The sequence below is a fragment of the Muscardinus avellanarius genome, assembly GCF_963383645.1.
Source record: "Muscardinus avellanarius genome assembly, chromosome: 10".
NCBI classification, from domain to species: domain Eukaryota; kingdom Metazoa; phylum Chordata; class Mammalia; order Rodentia; family Gliridae; genus Muscardinus; species Muscardinus avellanarius.
The window spans coordinates 77,889,718-77,913,650 of NC_137796.1; the positions used below are offsets into that span (position 1 = coordinate 77,889,718).

Here is a 23,933-nt window from a genome sequence, read left to right on the forward strand (position 1 = left end):
TGTAGTCATGCATCTTACTAGAGTACAAGATGGTAGAGGTATTCATGCATCCATCACTCAGCCCTTTTCCAATTCCCACCCCATTCCCTTTCCCTCCCTCATTCTCATGTTTGGCTTAGTGATTGACTTTGATATGTTTGTGAATGTACATCATATACATTAGAGAATTTTAAAAACATAATTTTTATATTCTTACCACCTTTCCAAATGTTTTTTCATATAATCTAATAATAAGGAATAAAATTGGGATAAAACACAGGTCCAAATTTTCACTAATTATTAATCCAGAAGAAAGATAAGAAAGTCAGTGAATATGAAAAGCAACAATATGACCTTGTAAACTGTCTGACTTTAGCCATTTTGTAGAGGGAAGAGAAGAAAAAAAGTTTCTGAAAGATTAAGGAAGAAAAGGGGGAGGAGAAATAAAAGAGGAAAATAAAGGAGAGAAGGAAGAGGTAAAGGAGAAGGAAGAGGTGGAATATGACAAAGAAGGGGAGGCACTGAGAAAAGAGAGGATAAGGAAGTGAAAATATTTTTAATAGTGACATAGATTTTGTCCTGATCCTTCCTCAGTAAATACATGCATTTTTACAAGTTTTATGGTATCACGTGACCAACTTAAGTGTCAGTTGAAGCATGAATCTGCTTTTTTTCCCCCTCAGTTCAATTTCTATGTATCTTTCAGAGTGGAAACACATCATCATCTTGAATGAAATTTAAATGTTTAAAGGTACATATTTCACCTCTTGGTACTGGAGATTGAACCTAGGGGCATTTTAACACTGAGCAGTATCCCCAGCACTTTTTATTTTGAGATGGGTCTCACTAAATTTCCCAGGCTGGTCTCAAACTTGTGATCCTCCTGCCTCAGCCTCACAAATAGCTGAAATTACATGTTTGCAACAGTGCACCCAGCCCATATTTCTACTTTAAAAAATTAACATGTATTAATTGTATAAATTAATGTGCTTCCCTGTGACATCAATTATGTATTGACATGGCCCCTCTCCTTTTTATCCTCTGTCCCTTAAATCCTCCTATGTATTTTGTAGTTTTTAATATTTAGTTTTTTACTTTTGAAAGAATATTTTTGTCAGTTAAACTTTTTAGTTCTTTGTATATTTTTAAATATTTTTCATGTTTTTAAATTTTTAATAATTTTTAATTTTTTAATATTTTAAATTTAATATTATTATATTTTATTTTAGAAGAGTAATTAGCCAAAATTTTTCCCTTTTTTGTGGTACTGGGGATGGAACCCAGGGACATCTTACATTTGACCTACACCTCCAGCCCTATTTTTATTTTTTATTTTAAAACAAGGTCTCACTAAGTTGGAGTGCCTTACTATATAGCTGAGGCTGGCTGTGAACCCAGAGTCTCCTGTCTCAGCCTCACAAATGCTGGGATTACAACTGTGCACCACCATGCACAGCTGACTTTTCCTTTTTGTAGGTTCTCTCCTCACAGTCCTGTTTTTTTCTTGTGTAGAAGATTTTTAGTATGATGTCATCCCATTTATCTTGCACTTATTTCCAGAGACTTAGGTTCTATCGCAGAAGTGATTGCCAGTACCAATACTTTTAAGTGTTGACCCTACATACTCTTATTTGAGATAGAAAGTTTTTGGTCTAAATCCCAGGTCTTAGTTCCAGTTTGAATTCATGCTTGTACAGAGTAAAAAATAGGTGTCCTATCTATATCTATGTATCTATGTATCTATCTACCTACATACCTACAGTTTTCTCAGAACCATTTTCTGAAACAATGTATTTTTGCAAACTTTTTTCATTTTGACTCAGTATCAAATGAATGTATCTGTGTACATTTTTGTCAGAATAGGTATTCTTTCAGACAGCTTTCATTCACTTCATCTCAATAAGTAGGCTTATTGAGCTTGTTACTAAGCCATTTTGTGGAGGGGAGAGAAGAAAAAGCATCAAGAAAATGCATAATTAATGTATAAGCTTGCATTAATATGGAATCAGAAAAGATATTTAGTTTACAATTCTGAAAGCAAAATAACTACAGCAGGATTTCAATAACCAATTCACACAAGTTCATATATATTACTTTTAGGAGGGTTGAGATACAGAAACATGTAATCCTTGTTTGTATATTTCATTAAGTCATTTTCATCTACTATTGTGGAACCAGGTTCAGTAAGAAGAACAAAGACAACATCAATCCTTACCTATACATGCCTTTTGGAAGTGGACCCAGGAACTGCATTGGCATGAGGTTTGCTCTCATGAACATGAAACTTGCTCTTGTCAAATTACTGCAGAACTTCTCCTTTTATCCTTGTAAAGAAACACAGGTGAGACAGTAAGATTTCTGGATGTATTATGCTTTATTAAGTCTTTTTTAGCTGAGGGGTGTATTGCAGAAAGGTATGTTATCATTCATCTTTTAATAATAAGTTCCTTAGAAAAGGTATGATTATAATGCACCAATAAGTTTAAAAAATTGAAAATAAGTTATCTATTTAGATACAGGTATAAGCACCAATAATTTTTTCACTGAGGATAAGCAATTTTTATTTATAAAATGTGGACATTTTTGGAGGGAACTTTGATATTTATTTATTTATTTACTAAAATTTTCTTTTAATGATGCACTATAGTCTCACATAATAATGTGGATCATGTTGACATGGCATATATTCACACAGTACTAGGTACCCTTCCCCCCTGTTTCCCCTTTTCCCTCTCTCCCAATACTGAGTGTCCAGGTTAGCTATGTCATATTTACATGTATACACATGTTTTAATGTAGCTTTTACATTATTTAATTTCAACCTTCTTCCTTCCCTACCCTTCCTTTTTGGCTTTGCTGAGATTGCCTTCCATTATCTGGAGTCCCTTTGGTATCCCTAATACTCCCTAGCCTGAACATATTAGAGAAAACATATGTCCTTTCTCTTTCTGTGCTTGGCTAGAGAGACAAAAAATTTTCAGCATCATTAGCCATCAGGAAGATGCAAATCAAAACTACACTGAGATTCTATCTAACCCCAACCAGAGTGTCAAACATAAAGAAGTCAAATAACAACAAATGCTGGCAAGGATGGGGAGAAAGAGGAATTTTGTTACACTGTTGGTGGGAGTGCAAACTAGTTCAGCCATACGGAGATCAGTGTGGAGATTCCTTAGAAATCTGGGAATGGATCCAGCATATGATCTGGCTATACTACTCCTGGGTATCTTTCCAAAGGGGTTTAAAATCAAAGAACTACAGTGACATGTACATACCCATTTTCATAGCAGCACAATTAACAATAACCAACATATGGAACCAGCCTAGGTCTCCATCAACAAATGAATGGATTGCAAAATTACAGAAAATACACACAATGAAATTCTACTCAGCAATAAAGAAGAACAAAATCATGTCATTCACAAAAAGATGGAAAGACTTGGAGAACATTATGTTAAGTGAGATTAGCTGAGCACCAATAAGTTTTTAAAAATTGAAAAAAATGTATCTATTTGGATCCAGGTATGAGCTTTAAAGCTCATATTTACAGCTTCATTCTAAAGCTTTAAGTCTGTATTTGAACAAAGAACAGCAAAGAACACAATGTGGAGTTAGGTAAGATTAACATGACATGATTATGTCTGGTCTTCTTGACATTACATGAACTTTGAAATGTAGTTTGAAGTCATCTGTAGATGGACACATTCAAAACCACAGGTTAGTACAATCACACTATTAAGATATCATTGTGATGCTTTCCTTATCAGAACTTACCGAGGCTTCCTCATTATGGTGGTTCTTGACACATGACTGTACATGGGAATGACAAAAAAGCTTTATATACTCAGGATGTCCAGGTCATCTCAGATATTCTAAAATAAAACAAATACTTTGGCTTTAAACATTAATTTTCATGTGCATCCAAGGTTGAAAATTGCTGTTTCAAATCCTTGATTCTAAATAGGAATGATTTCACTGCTGTGAGCCATCTGACTGTTTGATATTCCACTTTTCCAGACACACCAGGTGCCTTGTACATTCTGATAATAAAAATGTGACTTATTTCCTCTTTTCTCCTTATTCTGTTCTCATCTTTCATCTACTAATTCAATACCAAAAGCCCTCTAAGGAGCCTTCTCAGTCTGCTAATAGGCCTATTCTCTCTCTTCTCTGTCACTCATTACTTCAGGCTTCTTATCACAGCCTAAGTTAACACATTATTAATAAATGATCAACTTGTTTCTGTAGGTTTTCTTTGCATTTCTGTTTCATTTTTACATAACTTTATTTTATTCTATCCATAAATATTCAATGGATAATTGAAGGGGAGTGTGTGCATGCAAGGCCCTCAGAAAATGTTTAAAGAGTGATTTGCAATTATTTTGAAGTTTCTTAATACAAATTTCAAACTATTTTAACTTAAAAGTTTAGCAAATGTTGCTTGTATGGGTATCATTTTCAACAAGGAAAACAAATATCTGTCAGTTTGAAATTATAAAATAATAATGTGGTAAATTTATAGAAATGGTTGAAATATATACCCTGAAGAACTTTACGAGCAGTGGTCATTGATTCACATGAAGCAATGCCCAATAATTTTAATACCTGAAACTGGTGCATTTAATATTCAAATTTTACCTCACCATAGGCTTTTGTCTGGAAGAAGAGGATGGTAGATGTAGTTATCATCTTTTTTATGTCTTTGGGGAAGCTGTGTATTTGACTTGTAACATGGATCCACATTGGGTATTTGTGAGAGAAAGTGGGTCTTTGGCACACCAGGTTTGGGTAGATATTCCCTGGAAATCTACAAGCTCACATTTCTCAATCTCCACGAAAATTAATAGTACTTTCTTCTACTGATATTAGAAGAGTACTCTGTTGGAGGTCTCAACTCACCACTGAAGAGAATGGTGCTCAAAGATAAATCAAAACAGCATTGGACTCAAAACTCCACATTTGTACTACTATTTTAAGCCAAGGAGAAATGGAAGGGATCAAACAGAATGCTTCCTAAAGACCTTTTACCATTAAAAAAAACTGCACGAGATTGATTGGGAGGGTTGACTAGACACTTTAGAATTTGAAGACTTTTCATAAAATCATAATATAAAATACCTAGGTAGGGTCATTATACAAGTTATAAAGAACCCTAAATTAATGTCATATAGTGTTCCAAAAACAGTTTGTCATAATAACTAAAAATTTGGTTTAAATTTTTAAAAATTATGCCTTTTAATTCAAATTTTAATCAATGGATAACACAAGCCAACAGAATTTTGTCTTTGGCCATAAATAAAAGAACAAAATGATGTCATTTGCAAGCTAATGGATAGGACTAGAGAAAGTTATGCTCAGTTATTGTCCTTTTTCCTGGAAGAAGAGTGAGTAGAGGAGGTCATCATCTTTTTTGTGTATTTGGGGCACCTGTGTATCTGTCCTATAGGGTGTAAATATGATGTGCATAGTTGAGAGAAATCTGGCCTTTGGCACACCAGGGATGGGATCGATACTCCATGAAAAGATCCTACTCATCTACAAGTTGATACTCCTCAGTTACCAGGACTATTGTTTGCTCTTTGCTTAACTTAGAAAAGTACTTTGTCTCAGGCCCCCATGCAATACTGAAGAGAATGGGCTAAAGCATTAGTCAAAGCAGTGTAGGACTGGATAACTCTCCATTTGCACTACAATTTTGAGCCAAGGAGAAATGTAAGGTATCTGGCATAATGCTTCCTGATGACATTTTCTTTCATGAAACTGAGTGGTATCAATAGACAATTTATAGTACAGAGTCAGGGTCATCTTGCACATTTTAGCAATCTTCAAATTAACTTTATATAATCTTTCAAAAATAGTTTGCCATAATGTCTAAGAATCTGGTTTTAATTTTTGGTACTTTTTAAAAATTTTCAATTTAAATCAAGGAAGCACAGAAACAACCAGAGTTTTGTCTTACACCCCTTATAGAATAGGTAATTAATAAATATTTTACTGAGAAAGAAAAGGATGAATTTTTTATTAATTCTTTTTTTTTTTTTTTTTGGTGGTGGTACTGGGGTTCCTGGAAACCCTTCTACCTGCTGGCTACACATCCAGACCTATTTTTTATACTTTTTTAAATTTGGAAACAGGGTCTCCTAAGCCAGTGAGGCTGGCTTCGAACCTGCGTGATCCTCCTGTCTCCACCTCCCAAGTGCAGGGATTACAAGGGTGCACCACCAAGCCTGGCTTATTAAGTCTTGATAGAGCTTACAGAATAGGTAACAGAAATTCAGGACAGATGATGGCCAAAGTGAGCCTTTTGTGTTTGTAAAGCATTAATGTTCTTAATGTATCTTCCTATTTTTATTCTGTGGTTGTTGACACTTCATTTACAGCTTCTCAATGTGTTTGTTCAATTGTTGTAGGTTCCACTGAAATTAAGCAGAAACCCAATTCTTGAACCCAAAAAGCCAATTATTCTAAAGGTTGTGCCAAGAGATGGGACTGCAAATGGAGCCTGATATTCCCTGAAGACTTCTGTTTTGTTCTTCTTCCAGCCTGTTTTGCAGTATTCCAGATAATTTTGTTTACTTTTGAATGAAACCTAGGTGAATGTTGCTCTAATTTATGGCCCTTGATGAATGATTAAGAATTCTGTTAGTTTATCACACTGGATCAGTGTGCTTGTAGAGTATGACCTATTGTGTAATATAAAGAAAATGAGGAAATCACTTGCATACATTATATTGAATCATCATCTTTGTTTCTGGGAATATCTTAATCTACCTCTATGAGGATCATGGATTCCTTTTGATCTCCAAACCTTTCTTAGTAATTTAATTTTTTAATTTTTTAATTGGTGCATTGTAGTCCCACATCTTAATGGAGTATAAGATGGTTGAGGCATACATGCACACATCACTCAATTATCCCTTTCCCAAAACCCACCCCATTCCTCCCACCTCTTTCTCATGTTTTGCTTAGTGACTAACTTTGATATATTTGTAAATGTACATCATTTACATTATAAACCTTTCTTAGTAATTTTCACCCATCAAATGTATGCCTAGTGTTTTCTTTATACTATTATGTAATAAGTGTTATGTTGAGAATATAAGCAAATATATATTTTCAAAAATATGTGATGTCTTTTTTTAACATTTTATTGGTGCATTGAAGTCATACATATTAAGGCTGTACAAGATGGTGGAGGTATACATGCACACATCACCCAGTTAGCTCTTACCCAATTCCTTCCCTATTTCCTCCCCCTACCTCTTCATGTTTGGCTTAGTGATGGACTTTGATATGTTTGTTAATGTACATCATGCACACTAGAGAATTTCCCTCTCCCCCTCCCATCCTCTCAGGTTGCCTTATTTACTTATCTATAGTATCCCCTTCTTTATCTAGAGTTCCTCCTATGACCCATTTTCTTTCTAGCTTTTGCATATTAGGGAGAGCATCTGATTACTTATTTTTTGTGACTAACTAATCTAACGTAGCATAATGTTCTTCAGTTCCATCCATTTCCCTGTAAATGACATAATTGTGATTTTCTTTATAGCTGAGTAAAATTCCATTGTGTATATATAGCATAATTTTGTAATCCATTCATCTTTGATGGACATCTTGGCTGGTTCCATAGTTTGGGAATTGCAAACTGTGCTGCTATGAACATAGATACACATGCATTAGTTTGGCAGTTTGGTTTCCACTCTTTTACGGATATACCCAGAAGTGATATTGTTGGATCATAAGGTAAGTTTGTTTCCATTCTTCTGAGGATCCTCCATACTGTTTTTACAAAGTGGTTGTTGTTCCATTGTTTCCCACCAACAATGTAGTAGTAGAGTTTGCATGTCTCCACATCCTCACCAGCATTTTTGTTGTTTGTGTTTTGAATTATTGCCATTCTAGTTGGAGTTAGATGAAATCTCAGGATAGTTTTGATTTGCATCTCTTTGATTCCTAGTCCAACTGACCAATGTAAAAGAAAATGAGAGAATCTTAAGAGCAACAACAACAAAAAAAAATAAAAAACCAAGTGACATTCAGAGACAAACAAATTAGAATCACTCCATACTTCCCAAATCAAGTCATGAAATCCAGAAGGACCAGAGTGGCATATCTCAAACTCTGAAAGAAACTTGCAGCCCCAATTTTCATACCCATCAATAATATCTCTCAAGTTAGACAGGGAAGTAAAAATTTTCCACAACAAACAGAATCTGAAGGAAATTATGTCTTCCAAACTAGCACTAGAAAAAATACTCAAAGAGGTTAATTGCAAAGAAGAAATAAGTAATACATGCCAGAACCAGAGAAATAAGAATTTCCATCAAGCAAACAACTAAGCAAAGAAAAACAATCACTACCTCAAACAGACATTAAATTTCAAGAAGTTAGGAATTAAAACCATCTCTCAATAATCACACTGAACATAAATAGCCTCAACTCGCCAATAAAAAGACATAAGGTAATAAAATGAATTAAGAACCAGAATCTATCTATCTGCTGCTTGCAAGAAACACACCTTATAATAAAGATAGTCACAAACTTAAGGTAAAGGTGTGGAGCAAGGTAATCCATGCCAATGGCACTCCAGGACAAGTAGGAGTAGCAACTATGATATCAGACAAGTTAGAATTCAAGCCCAAGCTTATTAGAAGAGACAAAGAAGGTCATTTTTTTTTACTAGTAAAAGGAAAAATACAACAAGAGAATATAGCAATAGCCAACATTTATGCCCCAAACACAGGTTCAGCTACTTTCATAAAACAAACTCTTTGTGACATTAAGTCACACATAATTTCCAATAAAATAATACTGGTGTAAAGATTGAAAGGTTTGGGGAGATAAAGGAGGCAAGCAGCCAGTGAGGTATCGGAAGATCTGCTTAATGAAAAGAATCAGAACCATAAAACCTCAGCGCCTTCAGGGTTTGGAGGGATGTTAGCCTGTTAGGGGAAGGAACTCACAAGTCACCCTCTTGGAGAGTCATGCCACATAGTCTGGATCAGCCAGTTAAGTCGCCCCTCTGCATGAGCAGACATACTTCTGCTTTTAAGCTGGTATTTTGAGGGGTGGGACTAAGCATGGGAATGCCAATTCTCTCGCAACATCTATAGTCTCACGAGGCCTGATCTCAAGGCATCTGATGACATCTCTGTCTCCAGGGTTCCACGTCCTGTCTTCGCTGCAAGATCACATGGGTGAGGGGAGGGACCTGACTTATCATCCTGGCATTTTGGTGATAATGGGTGGAGACCAAGTCTTAAGCTACTTCCTGCTGTCAGGGGGCATCGTAGGGCCCCTGGCTGGGAGAGGTCAGGTACTCTGGAAGTGGGCAGGTGGGAGTATGGCTTCAGCAGGAGTCGAAGGTTACCCTAGACAGCTTGGTAATGTGTGTGTGAGGAGACTTTAACAGACAAGGAGCTGTTAAAAGAAATGGCAAATCATGAGAGTGGGTCATGGGAAAGGCAGGAGCCTATCAGCTACTGTCCCTCGCCCAGAAGGGAAGGAGCCCAGCAGCTGCTGGCCCTTGGAGCCCTTTCAGATATAAGGTAGATTGTCACTAGATTTATTAATATGATAGCAGCATTTTTCCTGAGGGAGACACATGCCACTCTTTTCAGCAGTGAGTGGTTTTGGGTCAGTCTGGTCAAATGAAAACATGCTATTGGGTCAGAAGCATCAGTAATGGATTTTAGAGAGTTTAGTACTTATTGCTGTCTGGCATTCAGAGAGGGAGAGCACTGTACTATGTAAACAACTGGACCTGCTAAAATAAAAACATTAAAGATAATTATGCTGAGAAAAATGAAGCTTAGTGGGCCCCAACACTGTACAAGAGAATTTGTCATGAGGCTGTTGTAGTGGAGCCCTTTTTAGACTTGGCCTGAGATTCAGGCAGAACAATTTTGTCTTGTAGAAGAGGGCCTGTAGTGCGTGGGCAGGAGAGCTTGCCATCAGTCCCCTGTACTCAGGTTGGAAAAGGAAAACTAGGACCTGAAATGATGGAAGGACTGAGCAGGCAACCAAAAAGGAGATTAGCTTACCCATTACCCTGAGAGTTACACTGGGCTGGCAAGGAGGATGGAGGTTGAGGGATCCAGGAGCCATCAGTCTTTGGCCAGGCCGAGTAGGGCCAGGGGTGGGGCCTGGTCTGGAAAGGTAGGCCCCTTGTGTTGAGGCACCTGGGGCTCACCGCTTTTCCAATGGCACTCACTTTTCCAGTGTCCCTCCTGGCCACACGCTGGGCATGGTATGATTGTTGGATGTGGCCTTGCCCCACTTGAGGCAGACTCTTGGAGTTAGTTGTCATTGCCATCCTCCACCCCTAGGTGGCACTCATCACCTCAAGGACTGAGTCTCCTGAGCTGGCCGCAAGGCAGCTACCAGGACTTGGGCTTGCAAATCTGCCTTCTGTCGAAGTCGGAATGTATGCTCCACCTCCACCTGTTCATCACTGGAATTAAAAACTTTAAATGACATGTTTACCAAACCTCGGATAGGGGTTTGAGAACCGTCCTCAGCCTTTTTAAAATTTTCTTTGAATATCAGGGGCAGATTGCCCAATAAAATGAGTTTCTTATACTACAGGGACTGCCTCCGAAGATGGATCTAAGTGGGTATAGAAGGTAAAAGCCTCCTGCAACCAATTAAGAAAAACAGTTGGGTTTTCATCTGAACCCTGGGTGATTTCCTTAATTTATCATAATTAACTGGTTTGTGGAAGGCATCTCACATGCCATCAAGAATGCATAGTATCATGTGATTTCTGTTCTTTATTCCCTCACCCCTATTATTATAATTCCAGTGGGGGTCCTTGGAAGGAACTGCAGCTGTTCTAGTAGGGAGCTCTGGATTGGTTAGGTGAGCCTGGTTGGCCCAGTCCCTGGCAGCCCTTACTATATGATCATGTTCATCTGGAGTTAAAGCAGAAGTTAAAATAACACGATGATCCTGCCAAGTTAAATCATATTTGTATGATATGTTGAAATTCGCTAATTAACCAGATGGATTGTCAGAAAACCCAGTTTCTTTTGAATTTGAGCAAGGTTAGGCAGTGGTTTAGAGTGGGAGGCTGCCCTGGAATAAGATGGTGGGCGTGGTGGTAAAGAGTGATCTTGGAGGTCAGGTCCTCAGAAAATGGGTCCTCTAACTCAGCCAGGTCAGACTCCAATATCCACATGCCACTAAAAAATGGTGGCAGTGAGCCAGCAGAATTGCAGACCTATAATCCAGACAGACCACCAGGTGGCACCTGTGAGCTGCCACATGGCAACCAAATGGTGCCTGTTCCTGGCAGGAATCCCCAGCCTGCATGACTTGGGCAATAGAGCAGGGAGGGGTGGAAAGGGAAAGCCGGTACTGCATGCAAAGAAAATCTGGCACATAAAGCACTTCTGACAATTTACCAGCCCGTTTAGTTACTGAGATCAGTCAACATTCTAAGATCTAAAGTACCAAATTCCAGCTATTGTAAACCATTACCCAGTTCATAAGTAGGCCAAACATTTGTGCAGAAAAAATTAGCCACTCAGGGTACAATTCCCCGGGTAAACTCAGAGTCTGGAGATTAGCAAGGACATGACCTAGTGGGGTTTGGGAGTTGATCTTAGAGGGTTGGTTCCTCCCATAATTGGTCAGCAGACAAGAATGAAAAACAGGAAAAAGGCGACCCTGAAAATCCTGCTTTGCATCTGGAAACAGGGGGTTGTGGTTGAGAAGGACATCTCCACTCTCATTACAGGACCAAACGGCAGCCTGGCTGCCCTGGGGGACAATGCACACCAAAAATTTGGATTTTTAACAGACATGAGCCCAAGTCTGGGAGAGGCTAGATGCCGGGACCGCTGGCTCAAGGAAGGTAAAGAAGCTTACCAGAGTGAAGTGTTGCTGGCCAATGACGGCTGCAGCAGAAGCGCTCAGAAGCTGTGGAGCCGGGGCTCATTGCGGATCCAGGGCAGGCGGTGGATTTGGGGCCAGTGGCTGGGCAAAATGACCACTGGGTAAAATGGCTGCTGGGTAAAATGGTGTGGCTGCCAGGAGCATGGCAAAATTAAAATGGGTATGAGTGCACAGCGCTGCTGCCAGGTGCGCGGCAGGTACAGGTCACGTCAAGGACATGGAGTCCCGGGCTGTGGCTAGTCTGACTTGGAGCGGGCAGGACGGAGCAGTGACAGGGAGTGGAGCTGTGCTTACAAACCAAGCCTGGTGTGGGCTGGGTGGAACAGAGGTTTCTGGTGGTGAGCACAGAGCCAGAATGACAATCATGGGAGGGCAAAGTGGTGGCGGAGACAGATGGCAGACTGAGCAGACGCAGGCAGTTTTCAGGACCAGGGCTGATGTGGGACAGGCAGAACTGGTGGCCGTTGGCCAATGGCCAGGTGTCTAGTGGCTGCAGGCAAAGGTGTCTGGGTAAGTGAAGGTTAGGGCCGTGCCTGTGCAGAGCATGCCGTGGCAGCCAGGGGTTGGAGAGTTAAAAAAAATAGAAAAAATTTAAAAAATAAAATAAATAAAAAATAATCGTCCTGGGATCAGCACTATACCAGTATTGGGAAGAGGTTTCAAAATATATTAATGTACCAGCATTGGGAAAGATTTTCAGTTTTAAAATATATCGTTGGTAGTGAAGAAAGCCAGGGGCTTCAAGGAATAGAAGAAGCCCAAGAGCCTAGGGCCTTTTTACATTTCTAAAGAGAGGCAAACTTTCTCAAGGATGTGAGGAAATCCCAGATTCTGAATAAGCAACTTAACACATTTTGGGAGTGTAACAAAAGGTGCGAGGGTCTGTGCCCAAGACAGAGAGGGCAGATATGGTTGGAGACAGAGCAAGATGCCTGGGTTAGAGATAGGGCAGGATATCAGCACATCAAATGACCTGCCACAGGTTTGGTTGGGCTGGCTATAAGAATACTTTGTGTCCAGGAAACATCAGTGAAATCATTCAAAACTGTCTTTTATAGTTCTATCTTTTTTTTTTTTTTTTTTTTGGTGGTACTGGGATTCCTGGAAGCCGTTCTACCTCCGGGCTACACTCCCAGACCTATTTTATACTTTTTTTAATTTTTGGAAACAGGGTCTCTTAAGCCAGCGTGGCTGGCTTCGAACCTGTGTGATCCTCCTATCTCTGCCTCCCAAGTGTGGAGATTACAAGCATGTGCCACCATGCCCAGCTATATTTCTATCTTTTTAATAAACTTTTTAAATCTTCAACAAGAGTCCGGGTAGTGCATATTTATCCTTAGCTCAGGACAAGAACCCGCAGTATTTTTTTGGGAATTACCCCTAAATGGTAACCTCAACCCAAGTGGTAACATTCATCTTTAACTGTATAGGCATGGATGTAAAGATTAAAAGGTTTGGGGAGACAAAGGAGGCAAGCTGCCAGTGAGGTATCAGAAAATCTGCTTTTAATGAAAAGAATAAAAAAACTTGGAACCTCAGCACCTTCAGTATTTGGAGCAAGGTCAGCTGGTCAGGGAAGTGACCCACAAGCCACCCTCCCAGGAGTTGTGCTACATCACATAGTCCGGATCAGCTGGTTGAGTTGATCCTCCACCTGGGTGGAAGTACTTCTGCTTTTAAGCTGGTATTTCGGGGAGTGGGACTAAACGTGGGAATGCTGATTCTCTCACAGCATCTGTAGTCTCGTGAGGCCTGGTCTCAAAGCATCTGATGACATCTCCATCTCCAGAGTTCCACCTCCTGTCTCAGCTGCAAGATCACGTGAAGGAGGAGAGGGCCCCTATTTATCAACTGGGAGACTTCAACACCCCTCTCACACCGTTAGACCAATCTTCTAAACAAATGGTCAGTAAAGATGCCTCAGACCTAAAGAACACCATCAACCAAATGGACCTATTAGACACATAGAATATTCTACCCAACCACAGCAGAGTTTACATTTTTCTCAGCTGCTCATGGAACCTTCTCCAAAATAGATCACATTCTGTACCACAAAGTTAGGTACTAGTAAGTTAAAAAAAATTAATGTCTTTATACACTGAAGATAAGCAAGAAAACAGAATTATAGAGAACCAGAAAATATTGATGAAAATCATTTGGTGGTTGAAATAATAATCTTTTAATTAAATATTGTTGAAAAATAATAATTACATGGAAAAGAATAAAATCAGACCCTTACCTAACACCATATACAAATATTAACTCAAAATAGATATAAGACCTAAATATAAATCTTAAGACTATAAACTTTTAGAAGAAAATCTGGGTCATGAAACCTCACAACATTGAAATTGGCAGTGATTTCTTGGATATAATTTCAATGGCACAGGCAACAAAAGGGTAAACAAACTCCCTAAAAATAAAAGCATATTGTATATCCAAAGACAATGTAAACCAAGTTAAAAGTTACTGATAGAATGGGATAAAATATTTCCAAATGCTATATCTGATGGTATATTAATATTCCAACTAGAAATCCTAAAAATTAGCAACAATAAAAGCAAACAATACCATTTAGAGATAGGTAAAAGACTAACATAAATAGTGAATCTCCACAGATAACCAATCTTAGTTGTCTGTTGGATGGAAAATCTTGTTTCTCTGGTTCTGGCGTGAGTTACCTATTTCTTCTTTGTAGTTAATCTCTTTGAGTATTTTCTCTAGCTCTGGTTTTGAAGACATAAATTCCGGCCGATCGGGGTTCCGATCAGCGTTCCGATTGTATCTGCAGCAGGTCCCGTGTCCGATCTTTGTTCTTCTTCTTCAAGTTCAGGGTTCCGCTGAGGTACCTGGATGTGTTTTGGTTCCTGATTCAGAATGTGGAGTGTGATACTTGTCTGTCCAAATCTGACTTGTTTTGCTTCACGTTAAGAGCTCTGGTTCCATCTCTTTTCCTAAGTTGAATTTGCTGGACTTCCAGGAAGATGGCGACAGAGGAAAGCGGCACTTACAAGTCCCGCTAACAATCGAACTCTACTACCACAAAACCAGCGCCTTTCAGAGCCAGAAAACACCACCAGCAAAGAAATAAAAATGGTAAATACAAGGGACAGAGAAAAAGGGCTGGAAAAACAAGACACCAGAAAAAAAACAGCCCGAAGTGTTGCGTCCGCCGCCGCGCGGAGCGGCTGGAGCAGCCGGAGCGGCCAGAGCCGCAGTGCAGAGCAGTCGGAGCGGCGGCGCGAAGCGGCCTGAACAGCCGGAGCAGCCAGAACTGCAGCGTGGATTGGCCGGAGCGGCGGTGCGGAGTGGCCAGAGCCGCGGAGCAGAGCAGCTGGAGCAGCTGGAGCAGAGCGGCCAGAGCAGCCTAGTGGAGCGGCCAGAGCAGCCGGAGTGGAGCGGCCAGAGCAGCTGGAGCGTAGCGGCCAGAACAGCGGGAGTGGAGCGGCCAGAACAGCCGGAGCAGCCAGAGCCGCGTCGCGGAACAGCCGGAGCGGCCGGAGTGGCCAGATCCGCGGTGCAGAGCAGCCAGAGCCGCGGTGCAGAGCGACCGGAGCGGCCATAGCCGTGGTGCGGAGCAGCCAGAGCCGCAGCACAGAGCGGCCGAAGCGGCGTGGCCCACATCTCCCCTAGCAGCACCAGGCTCCAGAGAGGAGGGAGACTCAAAACAGAGCTCAAATCCAGAGAGGAGGTACTCTGGCTTCGCGGCCTAGGATACAGAAGCAGCGTCTTACTGCTGGCGGCAGCGGCGAGTTCACCAGACGGCCCTAGACCAATCTACTCAACCAGCCACCAGGCGCCTGAGAGGAGGCGTGGAAAGCGAGCCGAGGTGAGCAGGTGCTGAACAGCCGGGCAGCAATCAGCAGTTTTGTTGGCACAGGGAACATCTAAAGCTCCCAAGGGCCGGGCACAGCACAACTGGCAAGGACTCAGAGCGGAGCTCAAAACCAGAGAAGAAATATGCCACATCACGGCCGAGGGCATGGCAGTGGTGCCATATTGCCAGTGGCAGCAGCAGCGAATCCACCGAGTTCACTACAGCTCCATCAGCGCACTCAACAACCGTGAGTCAAATTGCGGCCCCTAGGGGAGAAATCCCATTACTGCACTCCCAGGGACTTGCGCAGATAGTCTCCCTGGGTCGGAGATTTTAGCAGTGGAGGGTGGCAGTGGCAGAGATATCATACCATAGTCACAACTCCCCGCTGAGAACGCCCAACTTGGCACCCCCCATGGTCTAAGCAGCCTTGATTTACTCCCTGGGTCTGAGACTTTGTGATACAACCCAGTAAAGGAGTAGTGGTGACTGAGATACCACAGACTCGAGATCCAGAGCATCTTAAGTGAACTCGTAGTGACTCAGGGAAGAACCCAGAGAAGGCACAAACTTCCAAAATCATGGGAAAGAGAAATAACAATGGAGCAGTGAATGCCAACAACCCCACAACATCAGAATCTGATAACACAGAAATTCAAAGATCTCTAGAAGATCAAATTAGGAAAATAACTTTAGAAATAATAGAGGACTTTCTAAAAGAATTTAGAGAGAGTTAAAAAGAGATAAAGGATGCAATTAATGAAGTAAAGGCCTCAATTCAAAGTATAAACAACAGATTAGACCACATGGAGAATAGAATCTCACTTTTTGAAGATGATCATTCCAAAAATGAACGCATAGTTTCTAATCTAGAAAAAAAAACCCGACAGCAGGAATCTGACATTGAAGAAATATGGGCCCATTTCAAGAGAGCTAACCTAAGAATAATTGGAATAGAGGAGGGAAAGAAGGTGAAACCAAAGGGATCAACAATCTCTTCAAGGAAGTAATATCAGAAAAGTTTCCAAACATAGAGCAAGAGGTCAATACACAGGTCCAGGAAACTTATAGAACTTCCTTTATTTTATTTTATTTATTTATTTATTTATTTATTTATTTATTTATTTTTATTGGTGCACTGTATTCATACATCATAGTGGGATACAAACTTTTGTAGACATACATGCACACATCGCCCAGTCAGCCCCCACCCAATCCCCACCCCATTCTCTCCCCATCCCTCCCTCCCATGCTTGCCTTAGTGGTTGACATCTAGTATTATAGCAATTTATCCAAAATTAAAAATGATAATCTCACATAACAGTTTCATTTGTCTGATACCAAGCTTTTGATGACTTAAAGATAACATTTCAATATTTCTTTTTACTTTCTTTCTTACCAGAGAATATTTTTTCTATTTTTTTAGGTGAAACTATCATATATTTATATATTTATTTTTCAGAAAAAAACTCTATCCTAATATGAAATATGGACTCTAGATACACAAAACGATCTTGAAGAAGAACAAAGCTAGAAGATATATATTTTCTGATTTCAAACCATATAAAGCTACAATAATTGAAACAGTGTAGTACTATTCTAAAGGCATATATATAAACCATTGGAGTTAAATAAAAGCCTAGAGCTAAATTCTTCCCTATATTGTCAAGTTATTTTTGACAAGGTTTCCATGAACATTGGGTGGTAGAAATAATAATATTTTAACTAAATATTGTTGAAACATAATAATTACATGGAAAAGAATAAAGTTGGACCCTTACCTAATCCCATATACAAATATTAACTCAAAATAGATAAAAGACCTAAATATAAATCTTAAGACTATAAACTTTTAGAAGAAAATCTGGGTCATAAAATCTCACAAAACTGAAATTGGCAGTGATTTCTTGATATGATTTCAATGGCACAGGCAACAGAAGAGTATACAAACTCCCTAAAAAATAAAAAAAAATTGTATATCCAAAGACAATGTAAACAGAGTTAACAATTATTAATAGAATGGAATAAAATATTTCCAAATGCTATATCTGAAGGTATATTAATATTCCAAATAGAAATCCTAAAAATTAACAACAATAAAGGAAAACAGTACCATTTAGAGATAGGTAAAAGACTAACATAAATAATGAATCTCCACAGATAACCAATCTTAGTTGTCTGTTGGATGGAAACTCTTGTTTCTCTGGTTCTGGTGTGTGTTACCTATTTCTTCTTTGTAGTTAATCTCTTTGAGTATTTTCTCTAGTGCTGGTTTTGAAGAGATAAATTCCTTCAGTTTCTGTTTGTCATGGAAGCTTCCTATTTCTCCATCTAATTTGATAGAAAGTTTTGCTGGGTAGGGAATTTTTGGCTGGAAGTTGTTTTCTTTCAGAGTTTGGAATCTGTTACTCCAAGCCTTTCTGGCTCTCATGACTTGGTTTGGGAAGTCTGGAGTGATTCTAATTGGTTTGCCTCTGAATGTCAATTGGCCCTTTTTTTTTTTTTTTGGTAGTACTGGGGTTCCTGGAAGCCCTCCTTCCTCCGGGCTACACTCCCAGACCTATTTTATATTTTTGAAACAGGGTCTCTTACACCAGCACGGCTGGCTTCGAACCTGCGCGATCCTCCTGTCTCCGCCTCCCAAGCGCGGGGATTACAAGCGTGCGCCACCACGCCCGGCTGGCCCTTTGTTTTTGTTGCCTTTAAGATTCTCTGCTTGGCTTCCACATTGGTCATTTTGACAATTATGTGGCGTGGGGATCCTCTTCTCTGATCCTCTCTAAAGGGAGTTCTATAAGTTTCCTGGACCTGTATATCAACCTCTTGCTCTATGTTTGGAAATTTTTCTGCTATTACTTCCTTGAAGAGATTGTTGATCCCTTTGGTTTCACTTTCTTTTCCCTCCTCTATTCCAATTATTCTTAGGTTAGCTCTCTTAAAATGGGCCCATATTTCTTCAATATCAGATTCCTGCTGTCGGATATTTTTTCCTAGATTAGAAACTATGCATTCATTTTTGGATTGCTCATCTTCTAAGAGCGAGATTCTGTTCTCCATGTGGTCTAATCGGTTGTTTGTGCTTTGAATTGAGGCCTTTACTTCATTAATTGCATCCTTTATCTCTTTTTGGCTCTCTCTGAGTTCTTTTCGAAGCACCTCTATTATTTCTACAGTTATTTTCCTGATTTGATCTTCTATAAATCTCTGATTTTCTGTTTTATCGGGTTCTGATGTTGTGGGGTTGTGGGCATTCATTTCTCCAGTATTATTCCTCTTTCCCATGATTTAGGAAGTTTGTGCCTTCTCTGGGTTCTTCCCTTGGGTCACTATGACTTCACTTACGGTGTTCTGGGTCTCGAGTCAGTAGTATCTCAGACCCCACTACTCCTTTACTGGGTTGTATCACAGAGTCTCCGACCCAGAGAATTGATAGAGGCTGCTTTAGACTTTGGGGGGGTGCCAGGTTGTACGTTCTCCTATGGTGTGATATCTCTGCCACCGCCCCTCCCCCACTGGGTCAAGTCCCAGGGACTACAGTACTGGGATTTCTCCTCTGTGGCCCGCAATTTGACTCAATGTTCTTGAGTACGCAGATGTAGCTGCACTGGATTCGGTGAATTCTCTGCTGCTGCTGCCGTTGGCAATATGGCGCCGCTGCTACACCCTCGGCCATGAGGCTGGCATATTTCTTCTTGGTTTTGATTTCCACTCTGAATCCCTGCAGCGTGTGCTGAGCTCAGCCACTGGGAGCTTTAGATTTTACCTGTGGTGAGAAATCCCGCCTGGCTGTTCCGAAGCGGCTCACCTGGGCTTGCTGTCTAGAACTCCCTTTAGACAGGATCAGAGAAGAGGATCTCCACGCCACATAATTGTCAAAATGACTAATGTGGAAGCCAAGGAGAGAATCTTAAAGGCAACAAAAACAAAAGGCCACGTGACATACAGAGGCAAACCAATTAGAATCACTCCAGACTTCCCAAACCAAGTTATGAAAGCCATAAGGGCATGGAGTAACATATTCCAAACTCTGAAAGAAAACAACTTCCAGCCAAAAATTTCCTACCCAGCAAAACTTTCTATCATATTAGATGGGGAAATAAGAAGCTTCCATGACAAACAGCAACTGAAGGAATTTATGTCTTCAAAACCAGCGCTAGAGAAAATACTCAAGGAGATGAACTGCAAAGAGGAAATAGGTAATACATGCCAGAACCAAAGAAACAAGAATTCCCATCCAGCAGACAACTAAGCAAAGAAGAATAAACAGTATCTCAAACAGAAATAAGATCTTAACATGTTGGGAATTAAAAATTATCTCTCTATAATCACACTGAATGTAAACGGCCTCAACTCCTCAGTAAAAAGACATAAAGTGGAAAAATGGATTAAAAGCCAGAATCCATCCATCTGCTGCTTACAAGAAACACACCTTACAAGTAAAGATACTCAAGGTAAAAGGCTGGAGCAAGGTAATCCATGCTAATGGTACTCGAAGACAAGCAGGAGTAGCAACTATGATATCAGACAAGTTAGACTTCAAACCCAAACTTATTAGAAGAGACAAAAAAGGTCACATTTTACTGGTAAAAGGAACAATCCAACAAGAAGAAATAACAATAATCAACATCTATGCCCCAAACATAGGGGCAGCTACTTTCATGAATCAAACTCTTTGTGACATGAAGTCACACATAAATCCCAACACAATAATACTTGGAGACTTCAACACACCTCTCACAATACTGGACTGATCTTCCAGACAAAGGGTCAGTAAAGATGTCTCAGAACTAAAGAACACCATTAACCAAATGGACCTTTTGGACACATATAGAATATTTCACCAACTACAGCGGAGTTTACATTTTTCTCAGCTGCTTCCGGAACCTTCTCCAAAATAGATCACATCCTGGGACACAAAATGAGCACTAGCAAATTTAAAAAATGTTACATATTTCCCTGTGTCATTTCAGACCATAATGGAATGAAACTAGAAATCAACTATAAGAAGACCCAGAGAAACAACATTAACATGTGGAGACTGAACACCACACTTCTGAATGAAGAATGGGTCATAGAAGATGTAAGAGGTGAAATCAAGAAATTTCTAGAAACAAATGAAAATAAAGAAACAACATATCAAAACCTCTGGGACACTTTGAAGGCAGTATTAAGAGGAAAATTTATAGCACTGAGTGCTCACATAAGAAAAACAGAAAATCTTCAAATAAATAGCCTTATGACACACCACAAAGCCCTTGAAAAGCATGAACAATTGAACCCCAAAGCCAGCAGAAGACAGGAAATTATTAAAATTAGAGCAGAAATTAATGAAATAGAGAATAAAAATCAATACAGAAAATCAACAAAACCAAAAGCTGGTTTCTTGAAAAAATTAACAAGATTGATAAACCACTAGCCAACCTAACTAAAAAAAAGAGAGAATCAACCCAAATTATGAAGATAAGGGATGAAAAAGGAGACATTACTACTGACAGCGTAGAAATCCAGAGGATTATCAGAAACTACTTTGAAAAACTATACTCCAACAAAATGGAAAATCTGGAGGAAATCGACAACTTCCTAGATAAATACAACCTTCCTAAACTGAGTCAAGAAGATATAGAACACTTAAACCAACCAATAACAATCAAAGAGATTGAAATACCAATAAAGAGCTTACCATCAAAGAAAAGCCCAGGACCAGATGGTTTCCCAAGTGAATTCTATAAAACCTTTATAGGAGAACTAATCCCAATACTACTCAAACTATTTTGGGAAATAGAAAAAACTGGGACTCTCCCAAATACATTCTATGAAGCCAACATCACACTGATACCCAAACCGAATAAAGACAGTTCAAGGAAGGAGAACTACAGGCCTATATCTCTGATGAACTTGGATGCAAAACTATTAAACAAAATACTAGCAACACGCATTCAAAACCACATCAAGAAAATCATTCACCATGACCAGGTAGGGTTCATCCCAGGGATGCAAGGCTGGTTCAATATATGAAAATCAATCCATGAAATTCATCATATAAACAGAATCAAAGACAAAAACCACATGATCATCTCAATAGATGCTGAAAAAGCATTTGATAAAATTCAACATCCATTTATGATAAAAACACTGCAGAGAATTGGAATAGAAGGAACATATCTCAACATTATTAAGGCAATCTACAATAAGCCCACTGCCAACATCATATTAAATGGGGAAAAACTTCAAGAATTTCCCCTAAAAACTGGAACGAGACAAGAATGTCCACTATCACCACTTCTCTTCAATATAGTACTAGAGACTCTAGCCAGAGCAATAAGGCAAGAAAAGGAAATCAAAGGAGTACAAATAGGAAAAGAAGAACTTAAGCTTTCACTATTTGCAGATGACATGATACTATATTTAGAAAACCCAACAAACTCAACCAAAAGGCTTATAGAACTGATCAACAAATTCAGCAAGGTATCTGCATACAAAATCAATCTTAAAAAATCAGAAGCTTTCCTGTACACCAACCATAAATCCACTGAAAAAGAAATTCAGAAAACACTTCCACTCAGGATCTCCCACAAAAAAATAAAATACCTAGGAATAAACTTGACCAAGGAAGTAAAAGATCTCTACAAAGAAAATTATAAAACACTGAAAAAAGAAATTGAAGAAGATCTTAGAAGATGAAAAGACCTTCCATGTTCATGGATTGGAAGAATTAATATCATTAAAATGGCCATCCTCCCAAAAGTGATCTACAGATTTAATGCAATGCCCATTAAACTACCAAGATCATTCCTCACAGACATAGAAAAATCAGTCCTTAAATTTATCTGGAATAACAAAAAGCCCAGAATAGCCAAGGTAGTTCTCAGCAACAAAAACCACGCAGGAGGAATCACAATACCTGACTTTAAACTATACTACAAAGCCATTGTAATAAAAACAGCATGGTACTGGCAAAAGAACAGATATATAGACCAATGGAGCAGAATAGAAGACCCAGAAACAAGCCCACACACTTTCAGCCAATTGATTTTTGACAAAGGGGCCACAAACATACACTGGAAAAAAGATAGCCTCTTCAACAAATGGTGTTGGCAAAACTGGTTAACCATATGCAGAAAATTGGATGTTAATCCCACTTTTTCACCCTGTACAAAAGTCAACTCACGATGGATCAAAGACTTGGAAATTAAACCAGAGACTTTGAAGCTCCTTGAAGGGGGCATAGGTCCAACACTACAACACATAGGCACAGACAAACATTTCCTCAACAAGACCCCAAAGGCACAACAAATTAAAAGGAGAATCAATACATGGGATTGCATGAAACTGAAGAGCTTCTGTTCAGCAAAGGAAACTATCAAGAACCTCAATCGAGAGCCAGCAGAATGGGAGAAGATTTTTGCCACCTACACCACTGATAGAGGACTAATATCTAGAATATACAGAGAACTCAAGAAACACAACACTAAGAAAACAAAGCATCCAATAACAAAATGGGCAAATGAACTAAATAGACACTTCACAAAAGAAGAAATTCAAATGGCCAATAAATGCATGAACAATTGCTCAACATCACTGGCAATCAGAGAGATGCAAATCAAAACTACCCTGAGATTTCACCTAACTCCAACTACAATGGCAATCATTCAAAACACAAACAACAACAGATGCTGGCGAGGATGTGGAGAAGTGGGAACTCTATTTTTTTTTTAATTTTATTTTATTGGTGCACTGTATTCATACATCCTAGTGGGATACAAACTTTTGTAGACATATATGCACACATCGCCCAGTCAACCCCCACCCGATCCCCACCCCATTCTCTCCCCATCCCTCCTTCCCATGCTTGGCTTAGTGGTTGACATCTAGTATTATAGCAATTTATCCAAAATTAAAAATGATAATCTCACATAACAGTTTCATTTGTCTGATACCAAGCTTTTGATGATTTAAAGATAACATTTCAATATTTCTTTTTGCTTTCTTTCTTACCTGAGCATATTTTTTTCTGTTTTTTTAGGTGAAACTATCATATATTTATATATTTATTTTTCAGAAAAAAAATCTATCCTAATATGGAATATGAATTCTAGATACCCAAAACGATCTTGAAAAAGAACAAAGCTAGCAGATATATATTTTCTGATTTCAGACCATATAAAGCTACAATAATTGAAACAGTGTAGTACTGTTCTAAAGGCAGATATATAGACCATTGGAGTTAAATACAAGC

At 39.3% G+C, this 23,933-nt stretch overlaps 1 protein-coding gene across 1 annotated transcript in view; it reads left to right on the forward strand.

Annotated features, from left to right (window-relative positions):
- LOC308268738 (uncharacterized protein) overlaps window positions 1-23,933 on the forward strand; it is a gene marked incomplete at both ends in the record, with an annotated part of 95,131 nt that overhangs the window by 27,750 nt on the left and 43,448 nt on the right. The window contains 6 exons of the mRNA XM_080703846.1: window positions 2,158-2,320; window positions 6,390-6,470; window positions 10,311-10,427; window positions 11,683-11,981; window positions 12,067-12,343; window positions 15,035-15,188. Of these exons, the coding sequence (XP_080559972.1) occupies window positions 2,158-2,320; window positions 6,390-6,470; window positions 10,311-10,427; window positions 11,683-11,981; window positions 12,067-12,343; window positions 15,035-15,188 (1,091 nt within the window). The remainder of the gene's footprint in view (window positions 1-2,157; window positions 2,321-6,389; window positions 6,471-10,310; window positions 10,428-11,682; window positions 11,982-12,066; window positions 12,344-15,034; window positions 15,189-23,933) is intronic.